This window comes from Gossypium arboreum, chromosome 1 (assembly GCF_025698485.1).
Source record: "Gossypium arboreum isolate Shixiya-1 chromosome 1, ASM2569848v2, whole genome shotgun sequence".
NCBI lineage: Eukaryota > Viridiplantae > Streptophyta > Magnoliopsida > Malvales > Malvaceae > Gossypium > Gossypium arboreum.
The window spans coordinates 2,196,874-2,224,357 of NC_069070.1; the positions used below are offsets into that span (position 1 = coordinate 2,196,874).

The 27,484-nt window shown below is 33.6% G+C and overlaps 1 protein-coding gene across 1 annotated transcript; it reads left to right on the forward strand.

Annotated features, from left to right (window-relative positions):
- The first annotated feature begins 795 nt into the window (after nt 1–795).
- LOC108481973 (non-specific lipid transfer protein GPI-anchored 7-like) lies at nt 796–3,178 on the forward strand. The gene is made up of 4 exons (XM_017785074.2): nt 796–1,321; nt 1,740–1,769; nt 2,648–2,681; nt 3,016–3,178. The coding sequence occupies exons 1-4, from the start codon at nt 898–900 to the stop codon at nt 3,020–3,022; spliced, it is 495 nt and encodes a 164-aa protein (XP_017640563.1). The 5' UTR covers nt 796–897; the 3' UTR covers nt 3,023–3,178.
- Nucleotides 3,179–27,484: the final 24,306 nt, after the last annotated feature.

Here is a 27,484-nt window from a genome sequence, read left to right on the forward strand (position 1 = left end):
TAAGGAAGTGCCCACTACTTCTGGTACATCTGTTGCGAAGAGGTAAAAACAAGTGTGGATGAATAAGAAAACTAAATTATGATATTCTTTCATCATCCTTATTTAGTTTATTATACTAAATTTATTTTAAACTTGCCCATATTTACTTCCCTATCATCCTATTGTTTAGTGTGAAAATTTCCTGTTCTTATTAATTTTAGTTATTATTTATATTTTTTCTAAGTACTATTACTGTTTTAATTATAATTTTTAAAACCTCCAAATTACAACAATAAATTCTTATTATTTATTATTATAATTTTATAATTGTTTAAAAATTTTCAACTACGAAGAAATTAATTCCATCAAAAGTCGAGTGTTGATCAAAGATGGTGACAACGATGATAATTGAACCAAGAAGATAAAGACTACAATGATAGAAATTTAAATTTATTTGTATCATTATTAATATTTTTTAAAATATATCTTTTATTTTCTAGAAAGTTAGATTTTCTAGTTTATGCTTTTTCTGACAAAAAAATATATTATTAAATTTAAAACGAAATAACATGCCATACTTTTATTTTAATTATTGTAAAATAGTTGAAGTTTTTTAATTTATCTTTAATTTATTTCATATTCTTTTAGAACACTATTAAATAATTTAAAAGAAGAATAATGGTTTCACTTGTAAAAATAAACTAATAATGATCACACTTTCCCAAGCAAGGAACACCCACCATTTTCCGATAATTTAAGAAGCTTCCATCCTCCGTTAAATCTATTCATCATTATCACCTTCTCCAGGCTCCAACGCTCCTTTTCAGCTCATATTTGTTCTTTGCACTGTTTTCTATGCTATTCTAAAAAATAATATGTCCGTATTGAACCAAATGCTTGTTTTAAACTTCTGACCAAATGGCTCCAAAAAAATTAGTATATAAGCAATGGCAGAGCAGCAAGGAGACGGCAGGGCAGAAGAAGAAAAACATCTACACGCAGAGTGAAATTAGAGTAATTGAGAAAAACGCAATGGCTCAAAAGATGTTGATGATGGCGGTCCTTGTGATATTGGGGACGAAGATAGCGACAGTTACGGCTGCGGATCCGACTTGTTTGCAGCGCTTGATGTCTTGTACTCCTTACTTAAATAACGCCACTCTCCAACTGCAAGGCGATTGCTGTGACCCTCTCAGACAAGCCGTCGCTACTGAACTTACTTGTCTTTGCAGCCTCATTAACAACTCTACTTTGCTTAGGTCTTTCAACATTCCCATCGCTGCAGCTCTTAGGATCACTCGTGGCTGCGGTGTCACTGATCAGATGAACGGCTGCATCCCCGGTCAGTGTTTCTAGCCATCACCTCTTTGTTTTTCTGTTTGGATGAAAAAAAAAGGGTTGATACCTTCTTTTATTTCATAAAAAAAAAAACCGAAAACCAGCTACTATATTGATTCAAACAAAGAAATTAAACCGATATTTAAAAATCTTAATTCAGTAGTGGTTCTCATCAAAATTTGCAATTCCATCCTCCTCCTCCTATTTAGAATCACTAAATTTTTAATTAGGAATATAATACTTCCTTAAGGCGTTCATATTCCCATTTTCTTGATTCTTCAAATAACAACAATAGAATTAAGCTAAAGCTGGATCATCATATTTATTATAATTATTTTAAATAGTAAGATATAGTTGAATCATTCATATTTTTTTTATGAGAAACTAATTATCCATGATTTGATTATGTGTTCTTGCTACAGCAACTCCCACACCTGCTCCTTCCCCATCAGGTAACAAAGCAATCTTTAAATTTTTTTCGAAGCAACTTTTTTATTCTTTTTCTTTGGACGCAAAAATAAAAAAGAAAAATAATAAAAAAAGAAAAAATGTACATATTTAACAAAAAAAATATTGTAATGAGTTTAATAGGAGGGTAAAATTTAAAGTGAGTTAAACCCAAATTAATTCAAATTTAAACTGATTTAAAAATTTTAAAATAGAATTTATGCGACTTCAATTGATTTAACTCAAAATCAATCTAATCTATCAAATTGAGAGGTAAAAGTAAAGAATAAAAATATGAAAACGATCAAATATTGGTATTTGGTATTAGCATGAACAAGTCGATGAGACCATGGTCACTACAATCAACATTTGTGGATATTGTGAGGAAAATTTAGGAGGTAGGTAGTGTTGTATTTTCCATGGCAGATAAGAAAGGTAATGAAATGGTCTCAACCTTGGTGATAGCAGGTATAAATTTGAACTTTTAAATGCTGTTCTTGTTATATTTGCTACAGATCAGTTGGAATGAAGAAAAAAAATGATTTACCTTTACCTAGTTTTTCAACCTTAATTTTTACTTTTAAACATTTAAAATGTTATTTCCATTATTTATCTCACCATATTTTATTATTGACAAATCATACAATTATATCAATATAACATAAATAAGATAATTTAACTTTTAATGTTTTAGTGTAAATATTAAATATAAAATTTTGTGAAATTAAAATAATAATTTCTTAATTATTTTTCTTTTTTTAATTCAATTATTGATTCATATTCTTTGTACTTTCTAACTTTTTGTGTAAAATATGGTTGAATTTTTCATTATTTTTATTAGAAACTAATTGTTTATATGTTGGATTATGTTTTGTTGCTATAGCTACTTCTCCCACATCTGCTCCACTCATCACCAGGTAACAAAGCATATTTTCTTTTCAATAAACATTTTCATTATTTTTAAATTTTTATTTGGCATGAAATGAAAACCTAATTTAATTGATTCAATTAGAATTTGATTCATCTCTATTAATCTTGAATATCAACAATTTGAAATTATTTAAAACTTTTAAAACCTCAAAATAATATTAATCTGACTTAAAATCAATCTAATCCGTTGAATTGAGTTATTTAATTTAGGGATAAATATATGAAAACAGGTGCTCATATATTGGTATTAGCATGAATTTCCTTTGCATAGTGCTAATTCGTCGTAAATTTTTTTCCCATTTTCCATCTTAAAATTTACAGGAGGTGAAAGTGGAGGTGTCGACAAGATAACTTTGACCAGAATCATCATCACTTTGTTCTTTTTTTTTTTAAGCATCTATAGCTCTGTACTATGGTGACATGTTTCCTACATTTCATCTCATAATAAATAATAAATAATAAAGAGCATTTCAAGTTTAAATTATTTTGAGATTTCTATTATTTGATTCTCTCTATATATTTATTTGTATACTTGCTTGGTTAGTGTTATTAGCATGTACATTATTTATTCATTCAATCTTATTATTGTTGTTGGTCACTGCTAGCATCATTTTAGGTGTCCAAAGTTGAAGCTACATTTTTCTTTGTACTTTCATTTTAATTTTGGCATATCTAAATCTGATAGTTTGATATATTATTATATTATTTTTATATATAGTGTTTGTTGTTCACTTATTTGTTTACTTTATTTTTATTGGTGAAATTTGATTCACAATCTAGCACAGTGAATCTAAAGTTTTATATTAAAAATTGAAATTGAATTATAATATATTAAGAGGTTAAAATTTAATTTTTATCATAACATTAAATTATAATTTTATAAGTTTTCACAAAAAAATAAAATACTAATTTATTATTTTTGAGAGGGGTTAAGGTTCTTACTTGCCCTCTTTTTATGTGGCATGTATATGGGATTCGTATTGCATATGTGTTATTTTAAATGTTCGTGAACTTAAGCCTTATGTGATGTTTGATTTTGGATGTTTACATGTTATGTATATAAACAAGTATGATGGCAAAATTTTGAATATGGAATGGTTGGGTTAATGCTATGAAAATGGTGTAAAATTATTTAATATGTGATGGTTAGATGATAGCTTAACGAGATGTCTTGAATGGTATCTAAATGATTTTTATGGATATGATTTGGTATGAAAACATGATGATATGGGATGTTGAATTGTATGATCTATTTGGTAATAAATGTGCATTATTAGGTGCAATGTTTGGATGCCAATTGTGAAATGTGGAAATTGTGGTTTGAGAAAATGAATGCTTGTGGTAAAATGGTATGTTTGATTTGGTTGTTTGCAGGGCTGAAGTGTGCCTTTGGCATAAATGAGTTTAAGTTAAGTTTTGGTATGAATTGGTTTTTAAAATGATTATTTTTGTAAAATTTCATAAAGTATTGATACTTTACCAAATGAACAGTATTTTAAATTGGTAAAATGCTAAAATTGTATTGATACCAAATTTAAGTATCGGTATCTGTAGAATAAGTATTGGCACCCAAATCTTAGGTGTAGATACTAGTGATTTTGTAAATATTTTGTCGAACAAACAGAATGCCAATTTGGTATTGATACTAAAATAAGGTATGAGATTCTTATAAGAAAGTATTGATATTTATTTATTTTAATTTGATTTTTGAGAATTCGAAGCTAATAATGATATCAGTACTTGGTCTAGGTATTGGTATATACTCAAAATTTGGAAACTTTTCAAATTAGTCTTTTTCATGCTTGGATCAATTTAATAACATTTATAAGTTCGATTAAGTCCCGTTTTTGTTTGTAAATCCTATTGTACATGTATTTTATGGAATGAGTTTATGTTTAACTTGAATTAATTGATAAAATTTGTATGTGATTGCTTTGGTAACATTAGTAATATCCCGTAGCTAGGGTCCGACAACCGGACTAAATGAGGGGTGTTACACCTTACCCATGTATACTTGGAGTAGTGAACAACACATCCAAGGACATATCTCCTCTCTTTGGCTTTCTATCTGCATAAGAACAAACAGATTAATGTGCAAGAGGTCAAGTTGTGCTTTGGTATGGATATGAGCTATTTTTTTATATTTCTCTCTATGTTGTTTTCCTTTCATACAAACTACTACACACCTTAGGAATATTTCTTGAAAGATTTGATATTCCTCAAATTGTCTCATATCAAACCAAACTATTGCAAGTTACAGGCAACATCACTTTGTAGCATTTGTTGAAAGTACAGCCACCCTCTATGTTCACTTCATTAGAATCATTAGTAACTATACATTTCTTTTTTAGGGAAAATCACAAGCATACCTTAGTTACACAATTGACTGATACTTTGGCTTTAAGATCAAACACCAACAAAACATTCTTCAATCGAGGCATGCTTGAAACATTCAAGGTTCCTTTACCAAGAATTTGCCCTTTCCTTCCATCACCAAAGGTCACCCTTCCAATTTGAGAATCTTCAAAATCAGTTACGTACGACTGGTTACTTGTCATGTTCCAAGAACAACCACTATCAAAATACCATACCCCATCAATGGTAGGCTTCAGAGAACGATGAGCAACCAGTATATACCTAGCCTGCTTCCTTACCCATATTTGTTTCTGTGGCTTTGTAATTGATGTGCCATAGGGAGTGGGCGCTTCCTTGGGCACTATGTGCCTCCAACTTAGTAGGAAGAGTACTAGTCTTCTAGAATACAAAATAAGGAAATTATCATAAGGTGTGATAGATTTAGATTTACTTGTTGTAAGTGTTGAAGACAGTAGATATTTCTCATTAAGCTTGTGTTTATAAACTGTTTTCAAGTTAACATAAAGAATTATTTAGCTGAAACCTATTTAGTGTTTGATTGAGCCCATTTAGCTGAAACCCATTTGATTGGTTGAAAGGCTTCAGGCCCCATGCTTGATTATTTTTATTATGAGGACCATTGGGCCTTTTGGTTGGGTAAATTCCATTATATAACTTGGCTGCCTGTGTAGATTATCATATTATTGAATTTATTGTCATTATCATCACTAATATTTTGTTTTATATTTATTGCCATATCTTCAGTTAAAACCATGAGCAAGATGTATCTTTTATTAATTGATTTTTGAAATCTGCCAACAAATATTATCTTTCTTTACGGGTTTATTGTTGTGAATCGTATGGGCTTACTTTTCATTATGAAAAGAATGCAGGGCTTTGAAGATCCACTAAGCTAACTATTTCAACAATGTGTTGTGATAAAGTGTTATTTATTTGATGTTATGTAATTTTTTTGGCAGTAAGTAAATGGTTATATTAAATTCATTTTATCTATTAAAGAGTTTCATTGATTATAGGAGACTCTTTAAAGTTAAATTGAAACTCTGATAGATAAGGTAGAGGAATTGAACGAAAGACAATAAGTGATTATTTTGAATACTAATTAAATTGCAAGTAATATTATTGGATTTATTTTTTTTATATAATGTTTAGAATTACTTATAATCTCCTCTCAATCTATAAATATGAGGATAATACGTTTCATCACACTCAAACTTATGTCCTATTGTATTGATGATAATACTCATACCAATCAAGCTAAAACTCAATCGGCATTTTGAAAGAGAAATTAAATTAAAGATAATACCGAATTATTTTGAGAGAGGTTATTTTGATGTTTTGCTTTTAGATATTCTTAAAAATAAAAACGAAGAGAGTTAAAGTAGGACATAGGAGTAAATATATGGGGTAAGTTCATTGGTTTGGGTTAAAATTTTTATACTATGTGCAATCATATGTGTAGGTCTCTGAGTCTCATCATGTATAAAGTTTTAGTTCAAATAATCTTAATTAATTGACTTTAGTTTCAATTGTATTAATCTGAGCGAATTAAAAATTTATTAATCCCAAACAAAAGTAAAACTAACCAAAAGATTAGTCATACAAAGATCAAAACCAAACATGGCACCAGAACACCAATAATCGACACCAAAATTTAACAAAACCTGCAAGAAAACAAAAATTAGCACCAAAACACCTAAATCACCACCACAAACTCAACATGCCTAAAGAAGAAAAAAACTCCTACGGACACCCTCACCAAACTTTCAAATCCATCAATCAATGGAACACCAAAAACACCCTTTAATAACCCATATAATAATCCAATTCTTTTCTGAATCAATTCTCTTCAATTCGAATTATATCAATTTTTAACTTATTTGTGTAGTAATAATTTAATTTTACTCTATAATTATTCAAACAGTCTAATTATAATAATATGATACTTGTAATTCCTCGAATTTGTATTTATAAATATACTGTATTTGTTACGTTTATATAAATTATTATAGGGATATCAGCATTTGGTTTATTAGGAGTTTGAGTTCCGCCATAACACCTCAACAACATAGTCAAAAAAGAAGTACCCTGCCGTAGTACTAAAGCAAGCAAAAAACCTCCATCATCATCATCATCATTATTATTATTATTATTATTATTATTATTATTATTATTATTATTATGCAGTTGAATAATAAGAGGGTTAGAATAGCCGAAAGGGCAAGTCTTGACTGAAAAGTGAAAGCATTTAAGTACCTACTATGTACTAACTACAACTTGCTTTCATTGACTCACATCTCACATTCATAATGGAAAAGGAGCCTTCATCAGCAACTTACATTCCACCAATCACCTTTCTTCTTTACATTCACAACCATAGCCTTTTATCCTTGAATGGGCTGTCAAAACAAATGGAAAACATAAGGCTTAATTGTGATTTTAATTATGCTAAAATTTAAAATTTAATCTTTATATTCTAGTGATATAATTTTACAGTTCTAATTTTTAATTGTTATTGATTGAAATATAAATTTATTATTGGTTAGAACATGATTGACTTGATTTTAATTTAGTCTTAAACTATGTAATAGAAGAATAGTAAAAGAAATTCTACCTAATCACTTTAACTACTACATTTAATAGTGTTATGAATTTAGACCCATTAACAACATCATAAAAGTAACGAACTAAATTATGTTAAATTAAATTAAATCATAAAATAGATGAGAATACTTATGGTTAGAAAAAAAATAGAAGGTTTAAATATTAAATTTTAACATAATAGAAAGACTAAAAGGATAACCTCTTCTTTTTTTTTCTTTTAAAATACCTCATTTTCCTTAACTAAAATTCTATCTTCATTGCCAATAAAGCTTTGGCTCAATAGTAAGGTTAAAGCTTTGGGGATTTAAGATCCCAAATTCGAGTTCCATCTTATGCAAATATGTGGGTAGTCCTTCAAATATATTTTGATTAGTTAGCCAATTTGAATTGAGCTAGTTACTCAATTTTGTGCTTGTTGAAAATATTGTAACTTAAAAAAAAAAATTATCTTCATTCAATTTCAATTTTTAATTTAGTTGATGCATAAAGTGATTTTTACAAAAAATAAATTCAAGTATCGATATATTCAATACATTTCCTAAATTATTCATAAAACTCACAAACCCTTAACTAATTATGTTAATATAACATTATATAACTGTCACACCCTAAGTCCTAGAATTCGTATTTTGACTGGTTGACGCAGTGACGTAATTTTATAAGTTATTCTGTCTAATCAGCAAGTTTAGACTGATTTTGGGGTGAAATCATTCGGCGAATTACTTTGTTGTGATTTGTCATCTAGCGGACTTTCGCTTCTCTAGTATTGGCAAACTCCTACATTGGTGAGTTCTCCCATGCGTGAACACGCCAGTGGCGGGTTCTTTTATAGTTGAGTCAATTGTTCAATAGTTTAATCGAGATAGGTGGGACACGTATTAGTTACGTGTCAAACTTTTAGTAAAGAACGTGTCATTTAGCATGACACCTATAGAACCTCATTAATGGTGTTTGATTAGTGGAATTGTGTCTGATTAGTGGAACCATGTGTGATTAGTGAAATCATGTGTGCATATAAAGTGACCACGTAACCCGTTATAATGGAATTATGGGCTAATTCCTATATAAATAGGATGAAGACTTAATGGAGGAGGACTTTATTTTCTATTATCTATTCATCCATGTTCTTTTAAAAGAAACCTAGCATGTTCTTATTGTGTGAAGAAGGTACTAGCCTTTAGCTTGATAAGTAATTGACTTTCTCAAGCCAACTGTTGGTAAATTCTTGAATCCTTCTTTAATTTAATACCAGGGAATGATAGGGTTGTAGGAACCGTTTATCTAGGTTTCTACTAGAGGTCAAAGGGAAGGAAACTTCCTTTTGGTTAACATTTGCATGTTTCTGATTCTTGTTTTTACATTAAAAGTTTAGTTGTTTCTGTGCTTAATGAGCGTTTAATTTTATTTAGCTAAAGAAAGAGGAGAATGCCCTAGTACAAAAGGGAAAGAACCTACTTCTTTACCATGAGCTTTTACACCAAGGATAATGCACGTTTGTACACCAAGGAGCTTGTACACCTAACTGAATTTCACTTCTTGAAAACCTAGTTCGAAAGTCTATTATTTATCTTCGGAACTCACTAGATTCGTTATAAACTTACACATTTCCCTTACCATTTCAGGATCTGTAGAGAAAGTGGACTTTTGAAGGGACTCAGCCACCCAACGGACTTTTTTGTGAGCCGTTCTTTGTTTTGCCATAACATGTATATCGAGTTGAGGTGGCCTATGGTTTTAATCTCTTGTATTGAATCATGTAAAAGTGGATTTGAACTTCTTTATTTCAACTGTCTATATGTAATGAATGTTGACTCTTCGCCAATTCACTAAATTTTATATTGTGCAAGTTAAATTTACTCTTATTTTCCTTGATCTATATCATAAATTCTTTTAATCCGCAGAGTGATAGTTTACGTATACTTTCAATTTTTCTTTTGGTTTCATAAGAATATTACTACGTCTAACATTGTTTTAAGATTGATTTATTAAAAAATATTAATTGACTTAATTACCAAAACCAATGTCTTGTTCATTACAAAATGATTTCCTTTTTTTCGATAATGTCGCCGTTCATTGGTTTCAAAACTTAAACTCACAATTTTCAAAAAAATAGAAACTACAACAATAACTATACTAATTAAGTTAATACTCTCAATTCACTATAATTTTTTTTCATCCATCTATTTGAATGGAAAAAATCTATCTCTATCATACACTTTATATATTTATTAATTAGACTTGTGAATGTGACTTGTTGAAGCTACATATTAGATGGATAATCAGTCCTATCTTTGAAATGTCTTTTCATCACTAGAGTTTCAATTCCTAAAGATTTAGAGTCTGACCCTTAATCCCTACCCCAACTCAATCATATTTTTGACCAAATTCTCCTCTCATTTTTGTTCATTTAAATTAAGCTCATCATAAATTAATATCTTTTTTCCCTTGCTTAATTTGGAGCATTTTGGATCGTCGGTCTTCCCTAATTAAGCTTATTTTAGTAACTTGCTTGTAATTTATTTATTGCTAATTCCTTAATCAATGACGACTGCATTACTCATTATGTAATTAGATGACTCTATTATACTTAAAATGTTGATTTTTTTTGTCAAAATATATAATAGCTTCACAGGATTATATTTATGAAGAATCAATAGTAATCACAATGTTTTTGAATTTCCTTTTGGTAGTTCAATAGTCGCTTTAAGCTATGCCTTGTGATGTTCATGTTTAACACCTATACAAGATATTCTCGACAAAGTTAAGAAATTTGTATTAATAGCGGAGCAAAATTAATAAATTTTTTAAGGCCAAAATAAAAATTTCAAAAGTCAAAATACAAATTCATCCTATGAATTAATGAATCAAGTCCTTTGTCTATCCCTTTGGTTCCGCCCTCGAAGATATCTATACATGTATGTTATTTACAATGGTGTGTTCGGAAACTCTAATAATTGAGTTTGGAAGTAATTATTTATAATTATGCATGCTTGGCCAACTATTATAATTAGCATATCTCACTAAATTGAGTGTAATTGAAATATCCTAATTATTTGCTCAAATTCTTAGAAGGGGTAGAGAATTTGGGGGAATTGTGCGAATAATAAATCATGATGACTTTTAAAGTTTTATATTTCTTTTTTGTGTAATTACAATGTATATATAAAATGATATAGGAAATTAAGATAAATTACACTTTGCCAAATAAACATGTTTAAAAAATAAAATTTATTATAATTACAAGAAGATATAATTACTACATTAATAGTTAAACTTTCTTACAACTATTCTATGGTCTTTCAAAACAATAACTCAGAAAAGAAACTCAGTTTTACCTCAATAATTGCAAAGTCAAGCTTGAACTCAAGTAGCTTGGGCTATCAAATAAGTCAAATTAAAGTATAGGGATTGAAAATTTATTGTAATTACAAGAAGATATAATTACTACCTTAATAATTAAACTTTCTTACAATTACTCTATGATCTCTAAAAACAAGAATTCATAAAAGAAACTCAAATTTATCTTGATAATTGCAAAGTCCAGCTTAAACTCAAGTAGCTTGCAATAAGTCAAATTAAAAGTACAGGGATTGAAAATTTTAAAACTGAAAAGTACATGGATTAAAAATGACCAAATTAAAATACAAGGATTGAATCCAAAACTTTCAAAAAATAAAAGGACTAATAGTAGAATTTAACTAAAATTTTTTATTCAAGTTTGAAATAGAACATAAATAATCGGATTTGACATCGAATACAAATAATTTTTGATTCTTACTATTTGAGTTTATCTCGAGTGGATCATATCCTATTCAGGTAGTATTAATGGATTCATAAAAGTGATCACTTTCCATCATACCAAATATTAGAATCACTTTTCAACTGATTAAATTTTTAGGAAAGTTACTATTTCCCATCGAACATCCCCAAACTATGATATTATTCTAAATTGTCCCTAAACTCCAAATCATTCTATTTACATCTCTAAACTATCAAGGATCTTTAAATGAAAATTTTAAGAAAAAAAATATTGTAATAATAAATGTTTTGCAAATCTTAGTTTTGAAGTTTTCAAAACTTTTACAAAAACTTTAGTTATCGTTATCTTTTGTTCAGTTTTACTTTATTTTTAGTTTTTACTTTTAAAAGTTATTCGATAGTGTTCTATGTATTTTTATTTTTATTTTAATTTAGATAAAGAATATTTGATGTGTCATTTAACGATTAAATTAACGATTTTAATAACTAATGGTGTTAGAATTAATTGACCCAAATCCTTATTTAAATAAAATACGGTGGTAAAATAAAATAAAAGAAGAATCCATATAGAATTACACTTCTTTTATTTTATTTTAGAATAAGGTTTTTAAACCTTATTAAATTCCATCTATTTGATATTGATTAGAAAAATGTGTTTTAGTCTTACTAGAATATGGCTTTACAAGCCTATAAATAGACATAGTCTATTCCTCTTGTAATAATTCGAATTCGACATAGTGAATTTTCTTCTCCTCTGCCCGTGGTTTTTTTCCAAAAGGGTTTCCACGTAAAAATCTGTGTGTTCTTTATTTTATTTTATTTTTTATTTTTTTCACAAATTGGTATCCAAGCTTCCGGGTTGTTCATCTCGATCACGGTAATGTCGTCTTTGAAGTATGAAATTCTGCTGTTGGATCGCAACACCAGATTTGCGTTGTGGCAAATTAAAATGCAAGCAGTTCTTGCGCAAATGGATCTGGAGGATGCCCTGCTAGGGATAGATAAGATGCCTTCAACATTAACAGATGAAGAGAAGAAACGTAAGGATCAAAAGGCGTTAACACAATTACATCTGCATTTGTCCAACGAAATTTTGCAGGATGTGATGAAAGAGAAGACCGCCGCTGCATTATGGAAGAGGCTAGAACAAATATGTATGTCGAAAACTCTAACAAGCAAGTTGCATATGAAGCAGCGTCTTTATGCTCATCGTTTGGAGGAAGGTGCGTCTGTACACAAACATTTAACAGTGTTTAAAGAAATTCTCTCAAACTCGGAGGCCATGGAGATCCAGTATGATAAGGAAGATCTAGGGTTGATTCTACTTTGTTCGTTGCCCTCGTCTTATTCAACCTTTAGAGACACGATTTGATATAGTCGCGAGTCTCTCATAGTTGATGAGGTTTGTCGAAACCATCTTTTTTTAATAAGGGGGTCGAGTTTTTATTTTGAAAATGAAAACGAACAGAGGAGTCACCACCAATCCTTTTTGATGAGGTGTGATTGGGTCACCTCGTAAAAGTGGTTGTTTTTAATAAATAATTTAATTTATTTAAACCACGATTTTGGTCCACGAAATTTAAAAAGACGGGTTCAGAGTCGGTTACGCACGAGGAAGGATTAGCACCCTCGTAACGCCCAAAAATTGGTACCTAGTTGATTAATTAGTGTCTTAGTGTAAAAAAAACACTCGAATGTTAAAGACCTTCTTGTCTCGAAGTAATAAAATGTCACATCCAGTAAGTTAGGACACGGCATCTCGAACTTTTGAGAGTGAGCTTGCCTTTTATTTAAAATTTGCGTATTTTAACCCTTTTTTAAAAGGGTCTTCGATTATTTAGAGTAAACGAGAAAAATTGAAACCCAATAAGTTAGGGCACGATATCTCGAAATTCCAAATATCGAATATTGCCTTTGTTTGCAAAAATCTTATCTCGAGGTATCAAGATGTCATATCCAGTAAGTTAGGACACAACACCTCGTATCTCCGAGAATAAGCATTTTATTCAAAACTCGTGTTGCGATTTAAAAGAATATTTCGTTTTTTAGGTTAAATGAGAAAAATCAAAACCCAGTAAGTTAGGGCACGGTTTTCTCGAATTTCCAAATATGAAATGTTGCCTTTATAAGAGAATTAATTTTGGGTTGGGTAAAACATAAGTTCGTCATGAAACGAGATAATAAAGAATGCATAAGCAAATACAAATTTTGGTATTGACAGGCATGACAGAATAAATATAAACGTGAATGTAAACGATAGCGATAAAAGCAAAAATAAAATAAAACGGATGAGCTAAAATAAGAGAGAAATAATAAATAAGCTAAAAGTATTTGAAAATAAAGAAACTAGTGGTAGATAAAGATTATGTAAAACTATTTAAAAAGGTAATAATAGTGATGATGATGATAATATGAAAAATATAACAATAGTGAAATAATAATATAGATATAATGCTTAAAATACAATAATATCGAAAATATAAATAGATAAACAGTAAGAAAATCTATATAGATGGAAATATAATAGTAATAATAATACGACAACAATGATAATAAAATTAGCAATAACAATAATATGTTAAATAAAAAGTGATAGTGAAAATAATTTAAAAATGTTAATAATAATAACAACAACAACAACAACAACAACAACAACAACAATAATAATAATAATAATAATAATAATAATATATTGATAATAATAAATAATAAAAGGAATAAAATGATAGTAATAATAAGAATATTAACAATAGTAATAATAGTGATAATATAAATACTAATACATACATGAAAAATAATAATAGTAATAATAATAATAATAATAGTAATAATAATGAAAATAAGAGTAATAATAACATCTTATATTAAGTAATTTAATTGAAATATCGAAAATAACCAAAAAGGGACTAAATTGAACTTAAAGTAAGAGTTTGGGGCCAATTTGAAAATTAATAAAGAAGAAAAGGACTAAATCAAGCGCGCAAACAAAGAAGAGGGACCAGATCGAGCAATAAACCCTCCCTCCAAAACGCGCAGCATCGTAAAGGACCAGATTGAAATCCGAGCACAAATTCGAGGCAAAATTAAAATCCATATAAACTTAATTGCGAAGTAGCAGAAAAACAGCAGGGTTAAAAACGCAATTAGCCCTTCCAATGAAAAAATGCGCGGATCCTGGCTAGGCGGGTCAGGTCGGCCCTCTCCACCCCAAAACGATGCCGTTTTGCGCCTGGGGGTTAGGGCCAAAACGGTACCGTTTTGGTACCGTTATATAAGCCAAAAATCTGATTTTTTTTTCATTTTCAATAGACTTCTCAAAAAAAAAGGACTCCACCCTCTCTCTCTCACTCTCTTCCTCTCGCCGAGCTGAATCCGTGATCGGGCACTGGAGCTTGTCGCCGGCCACATGGTGGTGGAATTCAAAGGTATATTTTTTTGTATTTTTAATATCTATATATATGTGTGTTTGGTAAGAAGATAAAGGAGTGAACAGGTTCAAAAGAAAATAAAATAAAAAAATAAATAAACAAAAACAAAAATAAATAAACCTTTGAACTCTCTTTTGGTGTTGTTTACTGCGATCAAGTGTTTTTTGTTGGGGTTTTAGTTTTTTTTATCGTATTTCTACTCAGTTTCTCTTTGTTTGAAAGCCTATTTTTTATTTCATGGGAAAAAAGCTCCTGAAATTTACAAATTTAGGGCTTTTATAGCCCTGATTCAATGCAATTATCCTTGCTGGCATTTTTTTTTTGGTTTTACAGGTGCAAGTGGGCGACAGTGACCAGGGCGGTGGAGCAGGTGGTCGACTGGCATGGACGATGGGACAGAGGCGGCAGTAGTTTAGGTTAACTTATGGTTTTTTTTTGTTTGTTTTTCTAATAAATGTATTGGGCTTGGTGGGCTAGGTTTTTTTAGTCTTTTTTTTTTCTAATTGCTATGGCCTAGGGTTAAAATGGTTTTGGGCTGTTGGGTTTAAGTGGTTTGGGTTTGCTTAGGGTTTGGGTAGTTTTAGATTTTATTTTTGGTTTAGTGGGCCGGGCATAAATATGCTTGTACAAGGTTTATGATTCTTTGACCTCGTATGATAAGATAAATCATCTTGTGGTTAAACCCGACTCTTAGGGAGAAGGTCTCATTGTTCGTGGAAGACAAGATCGGAATGCCGATGATGATTGTGGAAGGACACAGGAACGGAATCCTCGCGGTAAATCTAAGGGTAGATCAAAGTCTTCAAACAGAGGTAAAACTTGCAACTTCTGCAAGAAGAAAGAGCACATTAAATCTGAGTGCTATAAGCTACAGAATAAGATTAAAAGGGAGGTCTGCGAATCAAAGGGAAAACAACCGAAAAATTCGTGAAGGCGATGTTGTAGAATACTACAATGATAGTGAACTTCTAATTACTTCATCAATGATTCTAAAGTGGCGAGGAGTGGATACTTGATTCAGCTGCACCTTCCACATGAGTCCCAATCGGGATTGGTTTACAACTTACGAAACAAAGGTCTCAAGGTGTTGTTTTGATGGGAAATAATGGTTCGTGCAAAATCGCAGGTGTTGGAACAATTAAAGTTAAGATGTTTGATGGAGTTGTCAGAACATTTAGTGACGTACGACATGTTCCAGAATTGAAAAGAAATTTAATTTCGTTGAGTACTCTTGATTCAAAAAGGTACAGATACACAGCTGAAAGTGTGGTTTTAAAGATTTCCAAAGGTTCCCTTATTGTGATGAAAGGACAGAGAAAGACTGCCAAGTTATATATTTTACAGGGTTCTACTGTTACTGGTAATGCAGCTGTTGCTTCCTCTTCCTTGTCAGATGATGATATTACTAAACTTTGGCATATGCGCCTAGGGCATATGAGTGAGAATGGCATGGCAGAATTAAGCAAAAAAGGACTTCTTGATGGGCAAGGAATTTGCAAACCGAATTTCTGTGAGCACTGTGTTTTTGGGAAGCAAAAGAGAGTTCGATTCACCAGAGGAATCCATAACACAAAGAGAATGTTGGAGTATATTCATTCTGATCTGTGGGGGCCATCCAGAGTGCTTTCGATAGTTGGAGCTAATTATATGCTAACCTTTATTGATAATTTTTCTAGAAAAGTTTGGGAGTTCTTCTTGAAGTAGAAAAGCGATGTGTTTTTCGCATTTAAGTCTTGGCAAATTATGATTGAAAAACATACGAGAAAACAAATAAAATACCTCCACATAGACAATGGTTTAGAGTTCTGTTCTGATGAGTTTAATAGATTGTGCAAGCCAGAAGGGATCGTGAGACACTTGACAGTTCGCCATACTCCACAGTAAAATGGCTGTAGCGACGTAAAAAAAAATTTTGTTTCGCTTGGTCGCTAATTGTGGCGATTTATTAAACATTTGAAAACCAACTTTCGATTTCATTAACAAAGGGAGTCGCCACCGATCCTTTTTTATAGGTGTGATCGGACACCTAATAAAATTATTTTAAAACAAAAAGAAGGCCAAATTTAGGTCTACGTGAAAGTCCGAGAAAAATTGGGGTTCGAGTCGATTCTGCGAGGAAGGTATTAGCACCCTCGCGACGCCCAAAATTGGTATCTCCTAAACATGTGTTGACTTGATTTTCAAAAATACGAGTTCAATATAATATTTAATCGTGATCCGATTGAAAATGAGAATTTTAGTTTTCAATTTTTTAGAAAGGGTGTCCTTTTTTAACACAAGCCATTTAATTTCACCCAACATAGCGATGAAATCGATGGCTTAATATTAAATCGGTACATTGCCTTATTTTTGAAATTAATTAAAACATGAGAAAAATATTCCTAAAGTGAGAAATTAAAAATAGATAAAGGACTTAAAAAAAATGATATCATTAATGAAAAATATTAACATGGAATACTAGAATATTAGAATAACAATAATAATGATATTTACAAAATAAAAACAAATCATGTACTAATAATAAAATAGGAAAAATGATATATTTGGTAATAATAATATAAAATAATAATATGTACATAAAAATACATATATATATATATATGCATATAATAAAAGTATGTAATAATAATAATAATAATATCTACAATAAAAGAAAATATTAGGAAATGTACATAAAAATATATACATAAAAATTTACAACAATAATATAAAATAATGATATGTACAAATATATATATATATATACATATGTACATAAAATATACACTAATATAATAATAGTTATAATAATACTAGCAATAGTAATAATTTGTAATAATAATATATACACAATATGGTATTTAAAATATATATATATATGTATATATAATAGTATCTAAGAATATATACATAAGAAATATATAACTAATGGCATTAAAAATATATACATAATATATATAAAATACTTAAAAAAAGAAGGGGAAAGAAGAGAAGAGAGGGGGAAAGGAAATCCGGCCAAGGGGCCGATCATGATCGATCGTCGATCGTCGTTCGTCATCGCTCGCCAGCCACCACCGCCACAGTGGCGGAAAAAAAATTCTTAACAATATATGTATATATAAAGAAAGAAAAAAACAACACAAAAAAGAAAGAAAAAGATTCGAAAGAAGAGGAAAAAAGAAAAATGCAACCTTTTATTGATACTTTTTGTGTTCAAAATTTGAAGGATTTTGTGTTTTTCCTTTTCAATCTTTCTAAAAATCCCCCTTTTTTTACATGATTTTTGAATGGCTTTTATAGCCATCTTTACATGATTTTCTATTTTTTTTCTATTTTGTAGGTGGTGGTGGTAGACAATGGGAGGAAAAATGGGAGGAAAAATGGGGCAAGTGGGAAAGTGGTTAGGTGGCTAGGTTTTTTAGTTTTTTTTTGTTAGGTTTTTCTTTTTCTTCTTTTTTTTGGGGGTTAGGTTTTCTTTTTCTTCTTTTTTTGGGGGTTAGGTTTTTTTGGGGGCTTAATGGGCTTTTAAATTGGGTTTAATATTTAGGTTTTGTAATGGGTTTGGGTAGATGTAAATGGGTCATGAGTTAAGGGTTTTAGTGGGTTTAGAGGTTTGGTTGGGTTTTGATGAAATCGGGCCCGGGCAATTTGGGCTTCTACAGCTGCCCCTCTTTGCTCATTGTCGTGCAACGATAATAGGGCAAAGACTTTCAAAGAAGACCAAATTTGCCCTGTCTTGCTAGGTCTTGACTTGCTTTGGAACTCTTCTTGTTTAGTTAGTCCCTTTTCAGTCCACCGCATCTTGTAGCTTTGGTTCAATCCACTTGCAAATTCGAGATATGCCTTGTAGCTTCAATCTGCTCCAATGTAACTTCAAGGATATGAGATTTGTGGCTTCGATCCGCTTCATCGTAACTTCGGAAAGATAAGATCTACAACTTCAATATGCTCTTCTATCGCTTCAGTGAGATAAGGCTTTGGTCTTCTCTCTGCGACTCCAAAAGGCAAAATCGATGCCCTCGATCAACTCCACTTTGCAACTTTAAGGAGATGAATCGGCGTCTTCAATCGCTTCAATCTTTATTCTCTACTCGGCATGTGATCCCGAGCTCAACTCATTTTTCGCAATATGAATTGACTCTCTAAAACAGCATTAAAAACAGAATTGAAAATAGCTCAATAGCGTGAGCCAAGGCTCAACTCACCTCTCGCAATATGAGTTGATTTTTGAAACTTAACTTGAAAGGCGATTTTGAAAATACCTCGATATGTGATTGGAGGTTCAACTCACCTCTCGCAATATGAGTTGATTTTTGAAAATGAAATTAAAAGACTCAACTCAACTCTCGCAGAATTAAAAGCTCAACTCACCTCTCGCAATATGAGTTGAATTTTTTGAAGAAAAAAAGAAATTGAAAATAGCTCAAAGACGTGAGCCAAGTTTCAACTCACTTCGCAATATGAGTTGATTTTTGAAAGCAGAATCAAAACAGATTTTGAAAATACCTCGACATGTGACTCGAGGCTCAACTCACATCTCGCAATGTGAGTTGATATTTTGAAAATATAAATTGAAAAATACCTCGGTGTGTGATCTCAAGCTCAACTCACCTCTCGCAATATGAGTTGATTTTTTGAGAGATAGAAATTAAAAATAGCTCAAATAGCGTGAGCCAAGGCTCAACTCACCTCTCGCAATATAAGTTGATTTTTTGAAAACGAAATTGAAAATACCTCAATGTGTCTTGAGGCTCAACTTATTTCTCGCAATATGAGTTGAATTTTGAAAAGAAATTGAAATTACCTCAACAGTGTCCCGAGGCTCAACTCACCTCTCGCAATATGAGTTGATTTTTTTGAAAGGCGAAATTGAAAATGGAAATTGAAAATACCTCGGCGTGTGATCCGAGGCTCAACTCACCTCTCGCAATACGAGTTGACTTTTTGACAACAGAATTGAAATTACCTCAACAGTGTCACGAGGCTCAACTCACCTCTCGCAATATGAGTTGATTTTTTTGAAAGGCGAAATTGAAAATACCTCGGCGTGTGACCCGAGGCTCAACTCGCCACTGCAATCGAGTTGATTTTTTGACAACAGAATTGAAATTACCTCAACGTGTCACGAGGCTCAACTCACCTCTCGCAATATGAGTTGATTTTTTTGAAAGACGAAATTGAAAACGGAAATTGAAAATACCTCAACAGTGACTGAGGCTCAACTCGCCTCTCATAATCTGAGTTGATTCTTTCAAAACATAATAATGAAAATGAAATTGAAAATACCTCGGTGTGACCTGAGGCTCAACTCACCTCTCGCAATATGAGCTGATTCTTTCAAAAACATAATAATGAAGACAGAAATTGAAAATACCTCGGCGTGACCTGAGGCTCAACTCACCTCTCGCAATATGAGCTGATTTTGAAAAAGTAGAAATTAAAAGGTTCAACCCACCTCTCGCAATATGAGTTGATTCTTGACAAACAGAAATTGAAATTATCTCATCGTGTCCTGAGGCTCAACTCAGCTCTCGCAATATGAGTTGAAATTAAAATACAAAATTGAAAATACCTCGCTTGTTCTCGAGGCTCAACTCACCTCTAGCAATATGAGTTGATTTTGAAAAACAAAAATTAAAAGGCTTAACTCACCTCTCGCAATATGAGTCAATTTAAAACTAAAAATACCTCAGCGTGCCCCGAGGCTCAACTCACTTCTCGCAATATGAGTTGATTTTGAAAACAACAATTAAAAATACCTCAACGTGTCTTGAGGCTCAACTCATCTCTCGCAATATGAGTTGATTTTCCTTGAAAAGCATGAATTAAAAACATCAAAATACCAAAATCTGTCCTTTGGTAGAATTTGGGTGTCTTTTCCTTTGATTCAGTTCGACTCTCATTCAAGATTTCTTGCTTTGTTGGAGTACCTGTATATGCCATGTATGATATTATCATGATATGCACATGTTTGGCTTAAATGCTTTTATGCCTACATGATTATGCAGTGCTCCTTAAGCATGTTTGTCGTATGTCCATTTAGCCACGATTGTTGAGGATCTGCGTTCATTGCTTTGATTCTCGACTTTCTCTTCAGGCCTTATACCTGTCTTCAAGCTTCACGAGTAATCGACGTTTCTCAGATATCACTCTTCTTCCCCCGATTGAACTTTGTTCTTACTTTGAGACTCTTGTGCTTATCAAATTTTCATCCAGGTAATGCTTAACATTTCTTTTGTTTAGAGTATGTCATTTCACCATTTATCATGTAAATAAACACATAATGAGATGCATGAAAAAGGTCGATAGGGACAAAATGATATTTCATATTCATCTATTTCAAATGTGGCAAACAAAGCAAGTTAACCAATGAGAGTAAAAAGTCAAAAGAAAGAAATGATCGTATTCAACGGATACAAATGCTCTAGATATTCAACACATGAACTCTTTCTCGTTCCTCAATCAAAATCTTTTCGAGCGGCTTCTTGTAGAAGATTTCAAGCTTTCAGAATGCTTCAAATCTCGTAGTCTCACCGCTTGACCCATTGTTAAACGCCACGCTCTTTAAGCAGGTTTACCTCATTAGGATGCCCTTCGGGTTTTCATCCTAATCTTTTGTGTTAATCAAGATGCCTTTTCGGGTTTTCACCTTGATCCCTCTCTTTTTCTTTTTCTTTTCTTTTCTTTTTTTAAGATGCCTTTTTCGGTTTTCATCTTGATTTTCCTTTTTTAAGCATAATATTTCTTCACATGATCTCAATTCATGGATTTGGTAACTCATCCCATCCATCTCGGTAAGGATCAAAGCTCACCGAGAATGCCTTTTTACAACGTATGGTCCTTCCCAATTTGGTGCCCATTTTCCTCGCAGTCTTTTTGTATTGGGAGAATTTTTCTCAAGACGAGTTCTCCTTCATGGAATTCTCTTGGTCGTACCTTCTTGTCATGGGTCATGATCATCCTCTTTTGGTACATTTGCCCGTGACAAATTGCCCTTAGACGCTTTTTCTTCAATGAGGTTCAATCGATCATATCGAGCTCGAACCCATTCTCGCTTCTTCTAACTTTGATTCCATCAATACTGCAGAGGGGATCTCAACCTCGATAGGTAGCACGACTTCCATTCCATAGACTAGAGAGAAAGGAGTTGCTCCGTAGATGTTCGCATGGATGTGCGATATGCAAACAAAGCAAATGGAAGTTTCTCGTGCCAATCTTTATATGTCTCATCATTTTCCCAATGATCCTCTTAATGTTCTTGTTAGTCGCTTCAATGACCCGTTCATCTTTGGGCGATAGGCGAGGAATTATGATGCTTTATTTGGAACCGCCGCACACTTCTTTCATCATTTTATTGTTCGATTCGTGGCATTATCTGAAATGATTCTTTCAGCAAACCATACCGCAAATGATTTCCTTTTTCAAAACTTACAAACCGCGATCCTCGTCACATTGGCAAACGAGCGCTTTCTATCCATTTTGTGAAGTAATCGATAACCACAAAATGAATCGATGTCCATTTGATGCTTTTGGAGAAATTGGCCTATAACATCCATGCCCCACATAGAAAAAGGCCACGGAGAAGTCATGACGTGAAGGGCGAAGGGCTACATGAATTTTATCGCCATAGATTTGACATTTGTGGCATTTTCGGGAAAACTGATATGATCGCTTTCCATCGTCAACCAAGAGTAACCGAGTCTCGTAATCTTTCCGCCATATTGAAACCATTGGCATGTGTCCCATGATTCCTTCATGGACATCTTCAAGTATCTTTCGCTTCGACATCATCCACGCATCTCAAAAGTACTTGATCCTTTCCTCTTTTATACATGATATCCCCATCAAGAACAAATCCCGCTGCCATTCTTCTGATTGTTCTTTTGTCGTTCTCATTTGCTTGTTCGGGATAGCTTTGATTCTTGATATATTCTAAGATATCATGGAACCATGGCCGTCCGTCTCCTCTTTCTCAATGCTACAACAAAGTGCGGGGACCTCGTATATGCTCATTTTGAGGGCATTATTTCGCTTTTTACTTGCTTTGAACATTGAAGCCAAAGTGGCTGTATGCGACCATTGGTTCTCTTCTCACGGGAAGTAATGAAAAGTTATTTCTTTGAACTCCTTGATCAATCCAGCCACTAAATCGCTGTACTTAATCAATTTTGAGTCCCTCACTTCCCACTCTCCACGGATTTGGTAAATCACTAGGGCTGAGTCCCCGTACACCTCCAAGATCTCGATGTTTCGCTCGAAAGCTGCACGAAGCCCCATGATACAGGCCTCATACTCTGCGATATTATTGGTACAGAAGAAGTTCAGTCTTGCGGTGAACGGATAATGATTCCCGTCTGGTGATACCAGGATTACTCCAATTCCATGCCCTAGAGCATTTGATGCACCATCAAAGCACATCTTCCATGACTTCTCTTTTGATGACTCGGATTCTATTTCTGTGATACACATTAAGTCTTCGTCTGGGAAATCGAATCTTAAAGACTCATATTCCTCTGTCGTTCGAGTTGCTAAGAAGTCAGCTATTGCGCTCCCTTTTATCGACTTCTGATTTACATAGGCAATGTCATATTTGAAGGAGGATCGCCATCGCGCCATTCTTCCCGATAGTGCGGCGATTCCATCATGTATTTTATTGGGTCCAGCTTTGAAATTAGCCATGTCGTGTGATACAACATATATTGTCCGAGTCTCGAGCTACCCAAACCAGAGCGCAACAATATTTCTCAATGGACGAATATTTTGCCTCATATTCATGAACTTTTGCCGAGGTAGTAGATCGCTTTTCTTTCTTTCCGACTCGTCGTGTTGCCCTAGTATGCAACCTATTGAACTTTCAAACACAGTCAAATACAAAATCAATGGTCTTTCGGAGTTGGCGGTACTAGCTTTGGAGGATCGGACAAATATTGTTTTATCTTATCAAATGCCACCGGCATTCCTCATTCCATTCTCCCGGGTTATGTTTTCGAAGAAGCCGAAAGATTGGGTCGCATTGGTTGGTAAGTTGAGCGATAAATCGGGCGATGTAGTTTAATCTCCCTAAAAATCCTCTAACTTCCTTTTGCGTGCGCGGAGGTGGTAATTCTTGGATGGCTTTTATTTTATCCGAATCAACTTCGATACCTCTTTTCTCGACAATGAAGCCTAGCAACTTTCCGAGGTAGCCCGAATGTACATTTGCCTGGATTAAGCTTTAGCTGAAACTTTCTTAGCCTTTCGAACAACTTCTTGAGGTTCACTACATGCTCTTCTTCTCCTCGAGATTTAGCAATCATATCATCGACGTAGACCTCTATTTCTTTATGCATCATGTCATGGAATAACGTCACCATAGCCCTCCGATATGTTGCCCCAAAGATTCTTTAACCCGAATGGCATCACCTTGTAGCGAACGCCCCCACATTGTTATGAAGGTAGTTTTCTCCATATCCTCCTGGGCCATCTTGATCTGATTATACCCCGAGAATCCATCCATGAAAGAAAACAATGAATGTTTTGCTGTGTTGTCCACCAATGTGTCAATATGTGGCAAGGGAAAATTATCTTTTGGGCTTGCTCGATTCAAGTCATGTAATCCACGCACATTCGTACTTTTCCATCTTTCTTTGGTACTGGGACTATGTTAGCCACCCATTCGGATATTTGAGGCTTGTAGGAAGCCGACATCAAATTGCTTCTTGACTTCCTCTTTATTTTCAACAGATTTCGGTCTCATTCGTCTTAATTTTTCTTTGGATGGGCTTGCATTCGCTTTAATGGGAGCTTATGGACCACTAAATCTTCATCTAGCCCTGCATGTCCTGGTATGACCATGCGAAACATCTTTGTATTCGTGGAGTAAAGTGATCAAATTATGCCTGGTACTCTCTGAAATAGAAGTCCCGATCTTCACTTCTTGTTTCCTTTCTTCGCCCAAATTTATTGTTTCCACAGATTCTTCGTGAGGCAAAATCATTTATCCTCTTGTTCCACCATTCTTAACAATTCAGGAGATGAGACATAATCTTCAGCATTTTCTTCAGCTTCAAATTCTCCTAAGCAAACAGCCTTCTCAAAATCAATTTCAAGATTCGTAACGGGCTTATTCATGTCGTCAATATCTGAGCACCTGAAAGTTGAATGGAAAAGGAAGCTATAGAGGGACATCCAAGTATTGGAAACAACAAACAAAATATTATGTCGTGGCAATGAGGCAAATGTAAGGATAGGCTATGAAATGAGAAGATGATTATGAAATTAGTGATAATGCGAAAAATCGTGACAAAATGCACCTTCATTGATATTCATTTAGATGATAAAGAGTGAATGCAAGCTCTTACAAAAGAATTCTATTATATCTAAGGACACAATAGAAGGTTAATGTTTAGCATTACTCTGAAGACTTATAAACTACAAGAAGCTCCTCAGCAGTCCAATTGTTCAACATGAAACCAGGAGGCAAGGCGTATCCTCGAGACATCTTTACTTGCACCACTTCTTTGTCAATGACATTTATATCGATATTCGAAAACCCTTTCAATTAACCCCAGCATGTTTCGTGGATCATCTTGTCCAGGGTACATCATTCCCGCAGATGTAAATGTTTTTGACAAAGGAGGGTACTCTATTGGTTCCCATTCTGGTACTCGGCCCAAAGTTCTTGCAATTCTTCTCTCTTGATCCTTCTTCCACTGTCTTCTTCTTTGGCGCATGTCAGGTTGGAACCCCAAACCGTATTGGGCCTTGTGATGCACTGGCTTTAAAGTCCTAACTATACCTTGTAGATGTCTCCCTAAACCTCTTCTCGCACGAGCTCCCCTTCCTACGGTCAACTTGACACCCATTCTGGTATTTCTCGACAGTTTTGGCATCGGAATTCTGTTTCCTTCAGCGATGAAAGTGGCATTGACGAATTCAAGGGATCGAAAGGAACATTCCACTACGTCCTTGCTTACTTCCAGGTATGGCGCATCAGCAGAGATAGATGCGACAATGTCTTCTTCGCCCTCAACTGTGACCAAACAGCCATCCATGATAAATTTCAACTTTTGATGGAGGGATGATGGGACTGCTCCAGCAGAATGGATCCAAGGTCTTCCCAAAAGGTAGTTATAAGAGGGTGTAATGTCCATGACTTGGAATTCGACCTCATAGATGTAAGGGCCTACTTCCAAAGGGATTTCGATCTTTCCCATGACTTCGCTACCGTCTCGTCGAATGCCCTTACCATGGAATGACAGGCTTTAAGTATGACAAATCCATCGGTATTCTGGAAAGCGTAGCCAATGGCATAACATTTAGCGCTGACCCATTATCGATGAGTACGTTCGGTATTATGTAGCCCTTGCAGAGGGTCGTGATATGCAGCGCTTTCACCGAGCCTCTACCATTTGGCGGTATCTCATCGTCACTAAAAGAGATGAAATTGTCCGCATTCGATTGTTTACCCACCTATCAAGCTTTTCGACGGATATGTTGTTGGCCACATAAGCTTGATTTAACACTTTCAATAAAGCATTCGGTGTGGCTCAATTTAATAAAGAGATAGAATCGAGATTCGCTACTGGTCGCTTACTCAATTGTTCTACCACACTATACTCACGTGCTTAATAAATTTCAAGAATTCTTGAGCTTCTTCCTCATTCACAGGCTTTTTAGTTTCTTGCACGGGTGGAATTTCTTGCTCAACTTCAACTTCGTGCATCACCGCTTTCCTTTTGCTTCAAGTCACTACTTTTCTTCACGGTTCCACTTCTTTAGAATAGCACCGTCCATCGCGGGTAAAATGACCTACTTCCCCAATGTCTTCAGTTTCAAGCTTTTCACCTTCAGGTGTAACGATGTTGACGTCGTACTTCCACGGTACTGTTTTATTGTCCTTATAAGGGAAAGGAGATGGTACTTCAATTATCATTTTTGGTTTCACCGGCTCCTTCTTCGCGTCATAATAGATTATTAACGGTCGGTCGGCGCTATATGGGAAACCTGATGATTGATTGTCAAAGGCACATATTTCTCCACTATCGGCCTCTTTGGCTTTACAAAAAATCCCAATCTCCTTATTGTCCATCATACTTTGCAGTAAACTTCTGAATTCTTCGCAGGACTGAATGTCATGCTCCCCAATACCATGGAGCTTGCAAAAACTGTGACCTTTTGCATCTTTTCCTTTAGATACTCTGTTAAAACGACAGAGCAACCCTTTCTCACTTAGTATCTCCCAGATTCTCTGCAGAGGTGTTCGTATTTTAGAAACCCATCTTCTATTTTGTTGTTTATCCTCCTCTCCCATCAAGGCCACATTCCCTTCGGTGTGGTTTGGGAATGGATTCCCGGTCGTACTGCCAGTACCATTAAATCGCAAAATGCCCGCATCGATGAGCCCTTGAACTCTCCTTTTGAAAGCAAGACAGTTCTCAGTAGAATGCCCCTGGTTCCCTGCATGGTATGCGCAACTAGCATTTGGATCGTACCATTTCGGGTATGGAGGTTTAAGGGGCCATGTAATGGGAGATATTAATTGCTTCTCCAGAAGTTTTGGGTACAATTCCCCATATGATACAGGAATAGGGGTGAATTGCTGTCTCTCTGGATTGGGCCTTGTTGGTCTTGGTTCATTTCTGGGTTGGTTTTGAGTGGGTAGA

Bases quoted from the DNA above. Each gene is read 5' to 3' on its own strand.
- LOC108481973 (XM_017785074.2), top strand. From the start codon at position 898: ATGGCTCCAAAAAAATTAGTATATAAGCAATGGCAGAGCAGCAAGGAG. The intron at 1,322-1,739 runs GTCAGTGTTTCT...TTCTTGCTACAG, and splicing joins GATGAACGGCTGCATCCCCG to CAACTCCCACACCTGCTCCT. The intron at 1,770-2,647 runs GTAACAAAGCAA...TTGTTGCTATAG, and splicing joins ACCTGCTCCTTCCCCATCAG to CTACTTCTCCCACATCTGCT.